Here is a 16,295-nt window from a genome sequence, read left to right as displayed (position 1 = left end):
ATAACAGTCTATTTCACAGTAGATGGCATGACTTCTGAAAAGCAATCCAAGGCCATGATGTATTCTAAACTAACACCATCATAACTACGCCTGCATTATACATTGCCACCATGATTCATAATTAATGTTAAATCTTCAGTTATTATTTTTACTGCCATTAGCAGCATCCACGAGTTAGGTGAAGATATGATATACCAGAACTGAACACCAAGAAGGATGACTGACCCAGTAGAACACCAACTTTCAACTCACTTTGATAAAGAGAACCATCCCAGGTCCCAGCCTTCAGCAGCTTCAGCTGTGTCAGTACAGTCTGGCATCAGCGAGCACAGACTGCACTTGGAACAGCAGCAGTGCTTAAGTCTGCTCCTAAGAACAATTTGGTGTGTGATACAGAAGTAAAAGCAACAGTGAAGGAAGCTGCAGTAAGACTTCTGAGTAAACAGACAGGACTTGGATGTCCAGCTTCTCTTTCTGAAACATTTCTACTGTTTCTACTGACCATGAAAGACATACCCATAAACCTGTTTGCAACCACAGCTCAGTTCCTTACATGGTATAAGTCCTTGGAGCTACTAGGTTTTTGGAAAACCATGCCTTTTTCTTGTAGCTTCCTTATTGCTTCCTTAAAAAGACTATGGATCCTTTTAGAACTGGAGTCACTTTTTGACTTCACCTGGATTAAAAGAAAAGAATGAAGCAGATGGTGAGAAATCTCAGTTCAAGAAACATTACCAGCAAATGTTCAAGGTGCTTTCAAGAGCAAATGGGCTTCAGGTGATTATGTTACACATTTTTCTTCATTTATTAATTCACAAATCATCTCTGTTATGTATGAACTGACCAACATCCCCCCAGATTAAAAAAAACCAAAAAACCCAAAAACCTCAAAACCAGAAGAATGTGCAGTTCTTAAAGCACCAGAATCTTCTAACTGCCTTCTTTGTATCTAGCAGCTATTTTATAGATTACGTAGTGAAAACTCTCTTTTTCAATAGGTTTGTGATGCTTGCAGAGCATCTGACTGTTTAGCTAATCAAGTTTTGCTCATATTCAGAGTCTTCCTGGTAACAAGAATAGGAAGATAGATATATCAGTAAGGTGATATTTAAGAGGAATCCAAGTGCTGTGGACTGTATTCCCATCTTTTGATTTGAAAATAAGGGAGTGTCCATGGAAAAGGAAGAAAAGGGAAAGAACAATATTTGGGTTTTGTCCCCTTCATTTCCAAATTTTTACACGCATTCTGGTCATGTTCTCAATAGTTTCTCTGCAGCCTAATGGGAAACAAAAAAGGATAAAGAGCAGGAAAGAAGATACATGAGATAAATGAAGAAAGGATTCAGCTTTGAGGAAGGGGGGAAACAAGTATCTTGTGAAAGATAACAATGTGCCTGGAAGTCCACAGATGAGGAGGTTACTTAGAACAAAGGGTTCTGTGTTTGGGACACATCTAACAGAGTAGGAAGAGAAAAAAAAAACAGGTAAAAGTAGGGTTTGTTTGTAAGTAGAGCAAAGCTAAGGTAGTACAATGTCAGCTAGGAAAGCGGAAAGAAATAATCAGTTGTGCAGAGGAGAAAGTATGAGTAGATAAGAGCAAGACCACAATTTACTCTTCTCCATCTCTACCTATCCTACTACGTCCTTCAGCTTCCTATTTATCTACACAGAGCGCTTCAATTCCTCAGCTGTTGTTTCCTAATCTACTGGGAGCACACACTGCTCCCTGTGGTCTTCTTTGAGAATAGAGCTGTACTGCTTCCCCCAAACCAACCTGTGATAACTAGAACACCACCAGAGCAACCAAAGCCACATTTACCAAGCCATTTCTTCAACTATTGCTATAAATACTCCCAATCCTATCCTGAACAAAAGTATCAGATTTCCTCTATTGTACTTCACTTGCCAGATGCCAGTGAAACAGGCAACCACCATGTACCAGAACAAATTCACACAAATAAGTGAAATAGACACGACATTAGCAATGGAAGAGTATCGTTCACAAAATGTTCATCTGATCCATTTGAAGTCTCAGGTGAAACTCTGAATGCTTCTAAGCCTGGAAGCCAATGTGCTTAACTGCAAATCGTTCAGAGATCCAACAGGGATATTATCACTAGTACGCATCCTAAGTTTCTCCATCCCTTTCTTCCAGTTATTCCTCAATATTTCAACAGGCCATAATCCCATCTCTCTCTCTGTCCCACAACAGCAAACTCTCCTTAAAAACAGTAAAAAATATTTGCTTAGTACTTCACTACAATTAACACAGAACAATGGCTTTTATTCTCTTTTTTTATTCAGTTCAGTTTGCTGCTGCTGTTCTAGACTGAAAGGCTGTGCCCTGATTTTCATCTGTCCCCCTGTCCACCACAACTATATCAGTTTGGATAACAATAGACACTGCTTCTAACTACAGACTTGACTGTACATCTGGACACCATTCTAGTGACAGGACTAATACCACTACCATATTTTTCTTCATAGTGCCTTTTCTGATGAACTGAAGTAACAAACATAAAACATAGCAGAAGGGTGAAGAGTGAATATTGTCTAATGGAAAAGCACATTCTCATAGCCATATGTAGAGGTTTTGCTTCTCATTCAAAGGCAGTAATAAATTCTGAATAATCTAAGAAGCTGCTAGCAAAGCAACAAGACTCCGATCAATTTTTAATGTGAAAGCAAACATTTGGGGGGAAAGAGATAAAAATATCACCAAAGAAGCATAATTATTCAGTTTGGCTTAACACTGAGATCCCGTCAGAAAAGGGAGATAATTAAAAACAGACTCTGTGGGAACTGACACACAGCTCAGCCTGGAAGGATACTGAAACAGAATCACTAAGAATGCAAATCAAGGGATTGACAGAATGAAGGCAGAGGCAGGCTTGGGAGCAAGAGAATAAGTAAGCAGCTGCTACATATCAGCACCCTCTCAGATGTGCTGCAGAGTACATGGGAAAGGGCTCCATGGCACGACTGTTCTTGAACAATGAATGAGGGCTCTCGCCCTCTTCAAGATCTTAATATTAAACATGAAGTGACAGGAAAGGTTTGGGTTTTTTTCCTAGGGTGCTCTAGAACATGCTTCCTGCTCCCCATCCCACCAAGTAAAGCAACAGTTAAGGAGTTTCTTTGTGAACACAATCTAAAATTACTTTATCAGTTCTTTTGGTCCACCCAAAACTTCTTCAGCATCACATTCTGCAAATTCACAAGTCAACCTCTTCCCGAGCCCTTATCACTTTCTTTTATGCAAAACTAGGCTCTCATTTCCCCTGAAATTTTATTCCCTTCCGAGCCAATATACTTCCCTAAGCTTGTGATTTAGTCTACTGAGCAGAATCTATAGGATACTGAACACAGGTCTATACACGGAGAGAAGAAATCTAGGACTATGAAACCCTGGGTGACTTCACATCCCTGGTTTGATTTCAGAAGGAGATTAAAAAACACTTGCATTTTGACAAAGATTTATTGTAGCTGTTAACGTAGTTCCTTCTGAGTCACAGCTTATTAGCCATCACTTTATTTTTACAAAGCTTTTCTTCTGAGAAATACAGATATTAAGCACTTTAATGGCTGATCCAAAGCATCAGAAAGATTTAAATCTGGATTTTGAATTTACCTTTCACAATGTTCACACCTCATTTTGCAAAATAAAGTGCTTTGGCATGCCTTACTTTCAGGGTGCACAATTTCATCTCCTGTGAAGCATTAATAGCAGGGGTTCTCACCCTCTCCAGGTTCTTGTCAGATAAATGAAGCTGCACATTCCAATGACAAGCATAAAAAATAATTAATCACTTTTGCTAACCTTACCTCTCCCCTCCCTTCCAGCTGACCAGGAGGGAAAAAGCAACTATTAAATAACAATTTTACCATTTTACCCTCCCTCCCAAGACCAAACACTTCGTAGCAAAGGCAAGAGAAGAATACGTGTCTCCAGAATTAAGTTGGTATTTTAATCAACATATTCCATCTGATGGATCTCACACAGCTTAGTGGGCTGGTGCTGTGCATCCAGTTAATCTCAGATCTTTAAAACAAGACAAATTCTCTATATAATCAATAATAGGTCAAAGAATGAAGTGTTACAGGAATTAGAGAGTCTGTTCAAACGCTGAAAGTATGTAACCTTTGGCTCATTATGACTCACAACACACCCTGATGGTGCTAAAGTTTCCTGGTATAACCACACACGTGATTCTACTCATGGAAATTGCCCTTTGCAATTTCTCATGCAATGTAATCCTTGGTTTAGACAGGTGACAATTTCAGTAATAGTGATTCTGGGCATGTCAGTCCTGAAGTCCTATAATAAGCTTGCAATATACCTATTTAAAGTATCAGCAAAGCTTCCTCAAGAGGCAGGAAGACGAGTACATACCATCAAGAATGTATAATGCACTATAACTACTGCACAATGTATAGGGTATATAAGTATGACCAACACTGTAAAACTCCCTGCTTTAACTACTTGTTATTGCTGACCTTGAGATAATACTCTAAATCAAAAGAAATAAAACCAGCCAGGTCTGAAAAACACAACTGAAGTTATGTGAGCAATCTACTGACATATACAAACTGGAAGGGTAATACTAAAAGAGCACACATTATAGTTTATGCACAGAAGATGTGCATAAAAATGGTAAATCAGGACTGGCTGGTTGCAAGTCAAATTCAATCCAGCTGAGAAACTGGATGGATGAATTTCACATGTAATTTTCTTTTTTAAAAGGAGCCAAAGGCTTGTCCATTTGCCAATTGCCTAAGTCCAGCAAGTTACACCCTTTAGGTTCTCTAAGCACAAGATAACTTTTTCTGGGGTTTTTGCTTATAGTCTTTTTTGTGGTACTCACCCCTCTAGTCTCAAAAGCAATTTAAGGGAAAGGCTACACCTTGAGGATAGACAAGGAGCTAGTTACAAGAAATAAAACTCCCCTGGTTTTAAAAATTGTAACAGATTTGTTAATTTTTAATTACTTTTAAAAACAACAAGCTGTCTAATTTTCTTACCCATCCTCTGTAGACTGTAAGATGAAATGTTTCCTAACATGTTTCTGCATAGGTCATGATTTGAGTTTTGATGTGGGCATCTGCTAGAGGGAAATGAACTCTAGAGAGCCAGAAGACTTCTCCCTGGGGAGACATTAGGACTGGAACTAGGTATTGTAGGACATTCATGGGATGTGGAGAAGGCTCAGGTACAGAAATGCTGAAAAGGTACAGGGATGTACCTTGAGCTGTCTCAGCTACCTCCTTCAACCTTCACTTCCTGCTCTGCTCCACTGCCAGTGACTCCATAGCAGCTCAGCACCTCACCATCTCCCTGGTGAAAATATTCCCTGGGGAATATAATCCTTCCACTATGAGGGACACTGTGCAGGTACTTTAAAAGTTGAGAAAGAGATGAAGGAGGTATCACATCTCCTAGGATTACAGGGGAAGGAAGTGAGGTAAGAAAGGAGTTTAATAGCAAGTGTGCTCTAGAACACTGAAATCAGGGTAATAAAGTTATACATCCAAATAACTCATTTTTTCACATCCAGGAAAACTGCAACAAGTGAACAAGTGTGTATATTGTGGTGTGGTCTAATTACTTTGGTCCACTCATCTAGCTCCTGTCTTTCCAAATAGGCATGAAATATCATTATTCAACAAAAGGAGCACTTTTTATGCTTTTGGTTTGACACAAGTGTACAAAGAGGGAAAGAAAGGAAAAGGGACAGATATCAGATCTATTACACTTATTTTTGTGGATCAAACTGAGTACTTGACTCTTTGACAAGTATGAGAAGTGACACCTTCAAGAGACAGAGCAGAGGAACAATGAAATGCATTTCCAGAGCATTACTAGGCACTCCTCTTAAGGCATTCCAGTCACTTGACAACTGCAGGTTCTTTCTTATGCAAAGAGATATAAGCCTCTTTGCAAGGAATTAATACCAAAGAGCAACAGGGAGAACTGCAATTTCTAAATAAACATTTGTGTGACCAGATTCCAGGGACATACACTCACACCCTTACCTCGGGGTCAAGAGCAACTATTCATTATTATGATAGCTTCTTATGACTGATGCTATATTGTTTTTGTGTGTTTGTTTTTTCCTTTAGTGCCTTTCTATATTAGTTCTGCACCAGCTCCTACTTCAGATGGATTTGGAAGTTCTTACTCTTATTCTTTTTCTAAATACTAAAATTTCAAAATGAAAGTTCCCAGTATTAGTAAAAATAACCACTACTTGTAGAGAACGAGTTGTAGCTAGTTCAGAAAAAATACCCTGTCCCATATTGGATATTCTAGTATCAAACTTTTCAATCAAACATGACAGTAGCCCTGTTATTATTGTTTGACCTCATTTTGTGTTGTGTTTGTTTGTTTTTTAAACATTAATCAGGCATTAACATAACATAGCACTTAACTCTAGTGCATATCATAATCAGAAAGTGAAAACAACTGCCAAGGACTTATTTCTCTACAGAAACTCAAAGTAAACAAGTGAGTCACAATGCTCTAGTTTAAGTTTTGGTTGCTATTGGTAACATGATAAAAGCCATAACTCTGCTACTACGTAGGCATATACTACTTCATATCATGTGAGAATTTGGTCTGTAATTAATCTGAATAACACAGAGTAATTTTACAAAATGTTTTTTGTTTGTTTTTTGTTTTGGTTTGGGGTTTTTTTGTTCTATTTCATATTCTGCAGTTGATCAAGAGCATATTATCTCACTGGAAAGTTTAATGGTTTGGTTGTGTGTCTGCATGTCAATTGATTTCAGTGAAATCCCACCTCCTGATTCTTTTGATTGTGGCCTTTCACAGCTAGGGATTTCCAATAACAGAAATGTGCAGCAGAAAGAACTGTCCATCTATTCGTTGTAATAATCTTTGGAAAATGACATCTCTATGAACATATTGAGCTTCAAATGAGAAACAAAAGACTTTGTGCTGCCCTTCTCCTGATCAAATTCAGGATCTCAAACATGTGTCCCAAACAGCTCAAGCACAGGGATCTCCTTTTGTGATACTGCCACTATTTACAGACCTATAAACATTAGTGCCTGTTGTAGACTGTAAGGTTACTCCACCCCAGTGCAAGTTTACCTACCCTTAACAACAGAATTTTCTCATATGACTTTTTTGGTCCAGGTTTTTATGTCTTAAGTGACAAGGTTTCCTCAAGCTCTGTAAATAATTCATGCATAAAGCCAAACTATCAGTGGGTTTTAAAGCCTCTGAAAGTACCAGTCTCTTATCTCTGAAAGTACCAGTCTCTTATCTGGTTGTTTATGCTTTAAAAAAGTATATGGTGTTATTTCCCCTTCTAAAAAAATGAAACAGTTACATTCACTCACCTCCTGACAGCTATGACTGGGTAGATGCACACTAGCAAGAGACACCAGAGCATCAATTGTTTCCAGTTCCTGCTGGTAAAAGGTCTGAATTTTGTTTTCTAATAGAAAACTTTCCACTTTCTCATGGAGCACATTGATTGAGAAATTCTGATGCTTCAGGCCACTACAAGAATAGATAGAACACGTCAAAAAGGTGAGAAATAACTATTAACATTTTTTAGAACATTACTGAAAGTTAGCCTTCTAGACTGGTTTTCAAAGGTAAAAAAAGTATTTTACAGTCTTTAAAAAGTATCTATTTAAATCAATTTAAACCCTTAAACAGACAATTTTTATATGCAATAAACATACTGTTCCTCTTCAATAACTTGCTGTAACAGTGTTGTAATTTTAAAACCTGCAGTGTCTGAAACCATACTACATGCATCAGACCTGTCAATAAGCATCCAGGTACCCTCAAACTGAATTCAGGAATTGATATTTAACTCAATTTATTTAGGTAATTTGTGATTTGATGATGACATGGCCAGCAGAAGCTGAGAGCATTTTGAATAGCTCCTTATCCATATACATAAAACAAAATCAGGTGAGGACACTACATCTAAACCACTGATCTCACCCCCAGATCTTGCTCCAAACCCCAATTTTCTTTATTAGATCCAAGAGATCTGCAGACATTATTTTGCTACCTTCCTGATACTCAGATTATGGACAGGTATCTCCTATGTCTGGATCATCAACTATCTGTAAGAAAAGCAGGTTGCTACTATATGCTCAAGCCTAAATCACAGGTGGGCCCTGTTTTATCTTTCTGCACAGCTATCATAATAACACAAACAATAATAAAATCCCACAGTTCGGATACTGCATTTACCTCTGTCCCTCCTCAGGACCTTGAAAATGTTTATCATAAACTTCTCTATAGAGACAGGGGAGCTCCAGCATTCTTGAAATCTGAACATCACACAGAGGATCATCCACTTTATCTGGAGCAGAAAAAGAACACACATACTTGGCCCAGACTGCCATACCAATCTTCTAAGCAAGTAAGCCTGAGGCATCACAACAGAGCTTCACACACCAGTATTATTCTGGCAAATTTTGTTTGCTGTTATTTTATAAAAAAACAAAACCAAAACAAACAAAACAAACAAAAAAAACAAACCCACAAAGGCCACTCCAACTTCTGCAGTTTAGAAGGAGGTAAACAACCACCTGTTGTGGTGCACTGTAGATTAACACATTTACCTGACAACCTATTTAACTGGAATTTATGATCTCTATTTCACCTTTCAGCAGTCTTTATGCATTAGATGAAGTTAACACATAGTAAAGAGTTTTATTTAGGCCAAAGTGAAAACAATTTAGAGGCTATCTGAATTGCATGACTCTCCTTTAACGAAACAATGGTATTATTACCAGCCCTTGAATGGGTTATATGTTCATAAAACTTTTGTCTGGAAAGGACAGTTAAATCCCCTCTGATTTTGGCTAGAGCTGAAAAATTTAGACCTTTAATCTGACCTACACAGAGTTTTTAAAAGACAGGCTTCCCTCCACCAAAGGAATAATTTTAGCATTGTTTCTGGAAGATTTCACTGGGGAGAACCAACTATTACACAATAGCACAGACAAGGAAGAGAAAAGACATTATGTAAGTGGAAGCTTCAAAGGTGTAAACATTGGGCTGCAGAATTCTGCAGCTGCCCAAAGAGTGATCAGATATAGAAGCAGAACCTGCAGATCTGTGCCTGAGTGATGGGAGTGGAAGAATACCTCAGTCAGTCTGCAGAACCAGAGAGTTTATCAGAGCTTGGGCCTCAGTGGTACAATGTGTCCATATGCTGCCTGTGCTGGTGGAATGGATCACACAGGCTGCAACAAGAGCAGCTAATGCTCCTGAAACATAAAGTAAGAGGTCACCAACTCTCTTCTTTGAGCTTTGGCTGTTCTGCTTCAGCACAGGGAATTGAAGATGAAGTCATTCTCCCAGCCAGCCAGCCACAGAACCTGCATAGCATTCTGGTATGCATGCTACTTGTCTTTTACAGATTTTCCAGGAATGCATCGTTCACAGGCAGCCAACCCCAGTCATTATGTAGTGTGTATTCTAATGTTCCATTGCTAAAATTGAAATAAAGACATCTGGATGAAAATCTCATTAGAAAAATGATTTGCCAGAAAATAAAGTGGTAATTATTTAATGGATCACATACATCTTAGATATCACAAATTCAGACAACTAAGTTACTTATGTTAGATCCATAACACTCACAAAAACATGAAGCCTGAATTTCTCTTTCTTGCCTGTAGGTTCGGATGTGACCTCTGACCCTGACAATATCCCCAATCTCCAGCTTGGTTTTCTGGCTCACCAACCCTTGGAGTTTCTTCATCTGTTCAAGCACAGTAAGACTGCTGGGGGTGCTTGGACGATCTGTAAGTGGGTGAAGAAGATCAGGTATTAGGTCAAGAGGACAGTCCCTTTGCATTCATTCAAAAACCTAAGCATCACAGGACTCACATTACTAAAAAAGGGGTAAGGTCCCAGGCACATGTCCTGGGTAGCTAAATTTTTGGGTGACAGTGCTAGTTTACATTATTATATTTATTTAAATCATTCACCTGAGGAAAGTGTGAAAGGGAGGAAATACCGGTTTACCACTGAAAATGTCACAGATGGGCTGCAAAATTGAAACATTAACTGGGTTTTGCTATTTTTTTATTTTGTCAATCTAAGATGGATGAGAGGGGAGAAGAAAGGTCAGCAGAACTTTTTATATAAAAGAAGAATGAGTCATCTGAGGTGGGGCCAATGTATTCATGAGATGCAATCTGGTGTCTACACTGAGGTGAATGCAACTTGACAGTTTCACATTTACGTAACACACCTTTGCAGGAGAGTAAATTCTTCATAACTTAAAATCTGATTAATGATCTAATTATTCCTGATCACAATTACAAAAGTTTGGAAGAAAGTTTCCTGTGCCCCCTAGGAGCTGTTTTCTTTAGCAGGTACAAAATAATTACGTTTCACTAATAACAGCATCTATTCAAGCACTACTGATGTACATGAAAAAAGAGCACAAGCCTGAATGAAACAAGCATTTTAAGTCCTTATATTTGAAGCAGTATTTCATGCAATTCCTTTAATAAATTTCAGATCCTCACAAAAAAACTGATCTTATTGTGAGCCCTTGGTTTTTGTTTTTTTTTTAAAAGCCATGCCCCAATATCATCTCTCTAAAAGTGAGAACTGTCTTTTAGATTGCAGTTGAAATCATTTATACCACTTGTTATGTCATTGTTAAATATAAGTAAGCATAAATTATCTGTCTGCACATATGGGCTTGTTCCACAGGCATCAGCTTTTAACTTTCACATTGAGCTTTCCTTTCCCCATTCTGTGGGTATGTAGCCCTAACACTGGTAGCAATTCTTTCTGTAGGATTTGATCTGCTTCCTATCAGGATTGTCAGTCTACAACATGAGCTTTCAAAAAGGTCCAAAGTAGAATGTATTCCATATTTTGATGTCTGAGAAATCTTGGGGGGAAAAAGCAAAGAGAAAGCCAGCTAGTGAATTGTTCTGTTACTGAGTGCCATAATAGATTAATTTAAAATGCACAATTTCTGCACATTTAGAACTTTCTCAAATTGTAGAAGACTGCTGTGTCCTCCCACTGTGTATTAAACTGAGCAGGAGGAGAATACAACTGCAAACAAATATGAATCCTGAAACCACTGCATCACAAGGGTGGGGAATGTAGAGCAGGTTGCTGGTCAATTAATTTACTTCAGAAACAAGCTGTGGCATGTGGCAGATTTCTAGACTAGTTCCTCATTAGATGATCTCACAAAAAGAACTGTAATAAGAGGATTCTCTGAATGATGTAACAGCACAGAACTACAATACCATATTACTCAGAGAAGGCAAAGGCATAAGTCACAATGTAGTTGGTTGGCATCACCATTGGACACAACACAAAAAGTAACATGAAATTGCCAAAATGTTTGATCATTTAGTAAATTACATAAGCAAAAACAGTCAAAAGAAGGATTACTTATTGATAAATTACCTGATAAAGATGTTTCTGCTACCATGGGATTTTTCCAGCAGAGACAATTTATAACTCCAGTACTATCATCCACTGTTAAAAAAAAAGTTGCAAGGATTACAGAGTAAGAAAGCAGGTAGTGATGTTCCACCAGGTGAAGATACATAAGATATGTAGGGAGACAACTGCCAAGGAGATCTCTAATTCCAATTCACCTGAAAGGGAAAGCAGGTGTTTTACCCCTACTTATACCACTGAAATAACCTCCACAGTCAATACAGTAGTGGAAGTAGCTTAGCACCAGGTACCATGCTTATGTGCATAGTCAGCAAAGTATAATATATAGTCTCTAAACAAGATCAAGCACTAAGTTAGCTCAGTACATATACTGGATGGCAAAGGGTCTTAATCTCATTAACAATGTCAGAAGAAGAACTGGTGTTGAAAGATGAAGCCAGACAAATTTAAAAACAGGCAAAAAACCCAGAAGCATTACTGTAACAGTGAGTAAACAGCTCTGCAACACTGGGGAGTACAGTCAGGTGAATAGACTGGGAGAGCTGCTACTTCCAGCTCTATTGGTTCCCATGCTAATGTTGTGCACAAAGTCTGCTGGCCTTCCTTGTACAGTAAGATGTTCCAGGGAACAGAAAAGCAGCTCCTCTAGCCAGGAAGGACAGAGGACAGAACATGCTTGTGGTTCTGCTCTAGGCCAGGAATTCCCAATTTAAAGTACATGTACTGGTGGCATGCAAGACACTTCCACTGCCAAAAAAAGCTTAACACCTTTTCCTGAGCACAGGGGCTGTCCAGCTTTTCCTGTTTTACTAGTACCTGATCAAAAGTTTTGCAGTTTGTGCCACAGGCACTGCACTGTCAGAAACAGAAGAAAAAGACAAAACCCAAAGAAAGCAACAACAGCAACAACTAGAAGAATCAACTGTTCCATAGATCAAGAGACAGCATACTGATGGCATGTCCAAACACTATAAAAAGACACTAAATATTTGTCAAACCACAGCAAGAATCACATTTCCACTTCAGCTAATGCTCCAAGCACCTGTCTCCTTGAATCTCCAAGCTTGAGCTTCCACTCATCACAAACTGGAATTCCACTTCTTAAACTAGATCCATGATTATAAAAGTAACAGCAATGTTTATCAGGAATGTACTGACTGGTACCTGAAGTTGTTTCCTCTGGGAACCAGAGCATCAAAGCAAAATGCCTTTGCATTGTCTCACACATTGTAAACAATCTCCCTACCTGGGGGGTCCAATTTCAAATCATTGTCTTGCCTTCCTGTTTCCCAGTGGTTTAGCTGCACATTCCTAATAGCATAAATACAGCACTTCTAGGATGCAGGCAATTACAAACTCCATCACAGAAGTATGGTCACCTCATTGCTATCCCCCTTTTGAGCTGCTGTGTCTGCAGCTATTTCAGCAGCTCTAATTTTGTACCAGAGCATTGATAAGGATCTAGCTGGTAGGATTTCCTCTCCTTGGTACAGACAAAAAGCAACTATTTTAGTAGGAGTCAGAGCCCCCATGTACCATAACAAGCTATTCATCCAAGTCACCAATGGCAGTAAGAAGCAGGGCTGATAAACATTTCAGTATTCTGTTACTGCAGCTTCTAAATTTTTCAGCTTGCAACTGGCTGTTGGACCAACTATGACAGAAACTTCCTAAGAAGGGCTTAGAAACCAAGCAAACAAGACTAAAGGATTAGAGGGCCAGATTCCATCATTGTAAAATCTGAAAATGGAATACTAGAAATATTGACCTGTTCTTGACCACACAGGAAATCTGCTAGTAGAGCAAGACTCTAAAACAAAGTTTTCCCAGTTCATAAATGAAAGCTTTGAGCACAAAGACAAATAATTCCTGAAGCACAGATGAATGAGAGCTCTTGCAATTGTATTCTAATTAGACAGGAGACTGTTAATCTATTTTGAATGCACTCAAGGGGTCTACAAGCTTTTGAAAACTTCCTGTACTCCCTGTGCCGCCCTTCCTCATCTCCCCAAGTTAAAACTTCTGTTTGTTTGGTGGTTTTTTGGGTTTATTTTCTGGGTTTTTCTGTTGTTTGTTTTGGATTGGGTTTTTTGTGTTTGTTTGTCTGGGGTTTTTTTGACTCTCACATGAGATAACTGAGGGGTAGTACTCTCCAAACTCCCTGGTAAAGGAGATAATTCTGTTAATTTTTATTCCTTTATAACAAAACCTGTCTGGTTTTCGTAGGGTATGCAATATAACTGTGATCTCAGTGAGATTGAGATTTTTTTTTCCACTTGTTCTTAAGACAGGTGCCCTTCAAACTCTCAAAACAAGTCAGAAGTTTAAGTAAAACCACATATGATGTTTTGTTTTGTTAAAAAGTAAAAAAAAAAAAGAGGTCATAAAGGTATATTAGCTGAAATATGAGCTTGTTCAAAGTGACACTTCAATTAAATACCTTTCTTCTAATTGATCATAATAACAGTGGTAAGCAATCAAATCAAAATGTCAAAATCAGGTTTTACATAGCATGTCATTTTTTTAATTTTATTTTTTGCCAGGAAAGAGTAAATCCACTCTCTTTTACAATTACTATTTTGTTACCAGTTCTGGCTGTGGTTTTTTTTCAGCAGGGAGAGGACCTAAGATTCTCTTAAAATAAGTATTGTGCATTCTGAAGTAGACAGATAGGAAATGGGGAGGGAGGGGGGGGGGTAGACAGTGGCAGTGAGACAAAGATATTTCAGTTCTCTACGAGATAAAAGTACAAAGGGAGAATTGCTTTGTAAGTCACTTCTGAGTAGATGGAAAGTGAACAAGTACTGAGCAGCACTCGGCAAAACTGATGCAATGCCGGCCCTGTGACTCACCAACCAGACTCTGTTGAGCCGAGAGATGCAAGAAGTTACAAGCAGGAAACTCTCTAAGAAGTTACATTTTTACGCTGGCGGAGTCAGCCTGCTTGAAAGGGAGGGCAGGCTGGGGAGGGGCATCCTGGCAGGTAGCCTGGAAGCTCAAACCAGGAACTGCTGGAACAAAGAGTGGAGTTGGATGTGAAAGGACAGCAGGAAGCCAGGCTCACTGAGAGCTCTACTTAGAGGTCAGCCGATCTAACACTAAGGCCTTAAGTCCACAACTCTGCAGTGTCTTTTCTTTTCCTCCATTTTCTGCCCCAGTCAAACATTTCCAAAAAGTTTACATTTGAATCAATAGAGCAGTGTGGGAAACCCTTGCCTATTTATGCTGTGGTAATTTTGATTCTGTCTTCCTCTGTTCTCATAAAGTAACAAATTAATTTGCATACTAATGTAACAAAAGAATAATAGCTGGCATTCAATTTATGTTTCATCACTTCATTACATCATCAATTACATCTCTACCTCTTAATTTGGGTGCTTGTTGAGCCTGTGCTACCATCAGGTACCAGAAACTCTTGTGCTTCATAAGATTTACTGTCAACTTGTTCTTTAGCATAATAGCAGGGTAATAACAAACAAGCAGAAATTAGACTTAAAAGAAAATCTAGAAAATATCCACACAGAAACTTGCAGGGACATTTCTGTAGGCAGAGAGTCAACTCCAAGCAGCTGCACCCAGTGCAGGGCATGCTGTATGTGCTAGCAGTTAATACAATTCTGCAGCAGCATGATGCAAGTGTAGGTATTGTGGAAGCTGGGACTTGGTTAAGTTTTCAACTATATCCTCACAATACTTCTGTGAGACAGGGAACTACAGCAGCTTCAATTTTGTAAGTGAGGAAATTGAGTAGAAAGAGGCACTCCATGACATACATCCACCAGGTGGAAACCCATGGCTGAGGAAGACACTGCACATGAGTCCTTTAAGTGCTTTAATAGCATTTGGCTCCCCATTCCTACTATGAGACGACCTCCTCCAAGTTTTGAAACTTGCCACATTACCACTACTCCACTCTGCTTTTTCTCCACATGAAAAATTCAGCTGAACAAAATGACAATCAGATGTTTCCATGTTAATAAAATACTGGGAAAAGTAATAGGGAAGAGACAACTCCCATCTGGTGTTGGCAAAAACTGGTACCCTATAATGCTTGAGTCAGATTTGCTGATACTCTTACACACCTAAATATAAATGAGTTCCTGATTGCTTTTAAGAGCTGACTCCAAGATCCAACAAAACATAAAAAAAATCAGAAGGGCTTTCTAAGGTTCCAAAAAGGAAGAAGTGACTTCCCACTTGCAGGCACTATTAAGTCTGTTTATACCTGAGCAAAGGAACTGTATAAATACATGAGAGGAAGATAGTGGAGTACAGTGGAAAAGCAATAACAAAAACCAAGATTTGCTAGATGACTTCAAATGAATCAGTTATTGTTTCAACTATTTGTTTCTCTACTTTTGAAGTGGAGACAAATGTAACTTCCCTAAGTTTGCTGAGTAATCTGAATAGCAGATATACATTAGGGGAAGAACAAATTTCCTGAAAGGACAGTGATCAAATAAGACAACTTTTAAAGTCTACTGATAACTAGGACTAAAAGGCTGGTAAGTGCAAGAAGAAAAATTATTTTCTTACCTCCATAGTTATAAAAGGCATCTCGCTCCTTTGTTTGAACCACTGTCCCTAGAACATCCACCTGTCTTACTGGATGCCCATTATAAAAGAATATACCTAGAAATAGAAAATTGCAGATCAGTGAAACTATTTATTTCAACATCCAATCCTAGTCACATTTGTCAGAAAAAACCTTACTTTCTTACATATTTAATATATCTTAAATTATATTATCTAAGTCATGTGAGAACTTCTCTGGATCAGTAAAGACTGGGAACATTTCAAGGAAGAAATATCACCTATATTTACAATACCAAACACTTCCTTTTTTGTAAAGTGT

The 16,295-nt window shown here is 38.5% G+C and overlaps 1 protein-coding gene across 2 annotated transcripts in view; it reads right to left on the bottom strand.

Moving 5' to 3' along the window:
* The window catches only part of STN1 (STN1 subunit of CST complex), a 46,486-nt gene that overhangs the window by 11,788 nt on the left and 18,403 nt on the right, over positions 1 to 16,295 (bottom strand). For both annotated transcript variants that reach the window (XM_071748339.1, XM_071748340.1), the window contains exons 3-8: positions 15,977 to 16,072; positions 11,444 to 11,515; positions 9,641 to 9,802; positions 8,240 to 8,351; positions 7,366 to 7,528; positions 554 to 676 (exon numbers count right to left, since the gene is read on the bottom strand). In XM_071748339.1, coding sequence (XP_071604440.1) covers positions 554 to 676; positions 7,366 to 7,528; positions 8,240 to 8,351; positions 9,641 to 9,802; positions 11,444 to 11,515; positions 15,977 to 16,072 — 728 coding nt within the window. The remainder of the gene's footprint in view (positions 1 to 553; positions 677 to 7,365; positions 7,529 to 8,239; positions 8,352 to 9,640; positions 9,803 to 11,443; positions 11,516 to 15,976; positions 16,073 to 16,295) is intronic.

The sequence above is a fragment of the Heliangelus exortis genome, chromosome 7 (genome assembly GCF_036169615.1).
Source record: "Heliangelus exortis chromosome 7, bHelExo1.hap1, whole genome shotgun sequence".
NCBI classification, from domain to species: domain Eukaryota; kingdom Metazoa; phylum Chordata; class Aves; order Apodiformes; family Trochilidae; genus Heliangelus; species Heliangelus exortis.
The sequence above is the reverse complement of the archived record's forward strand: the minus strand, read 5'-3'. Positions and strand labels throughout refer to the sequence as shown.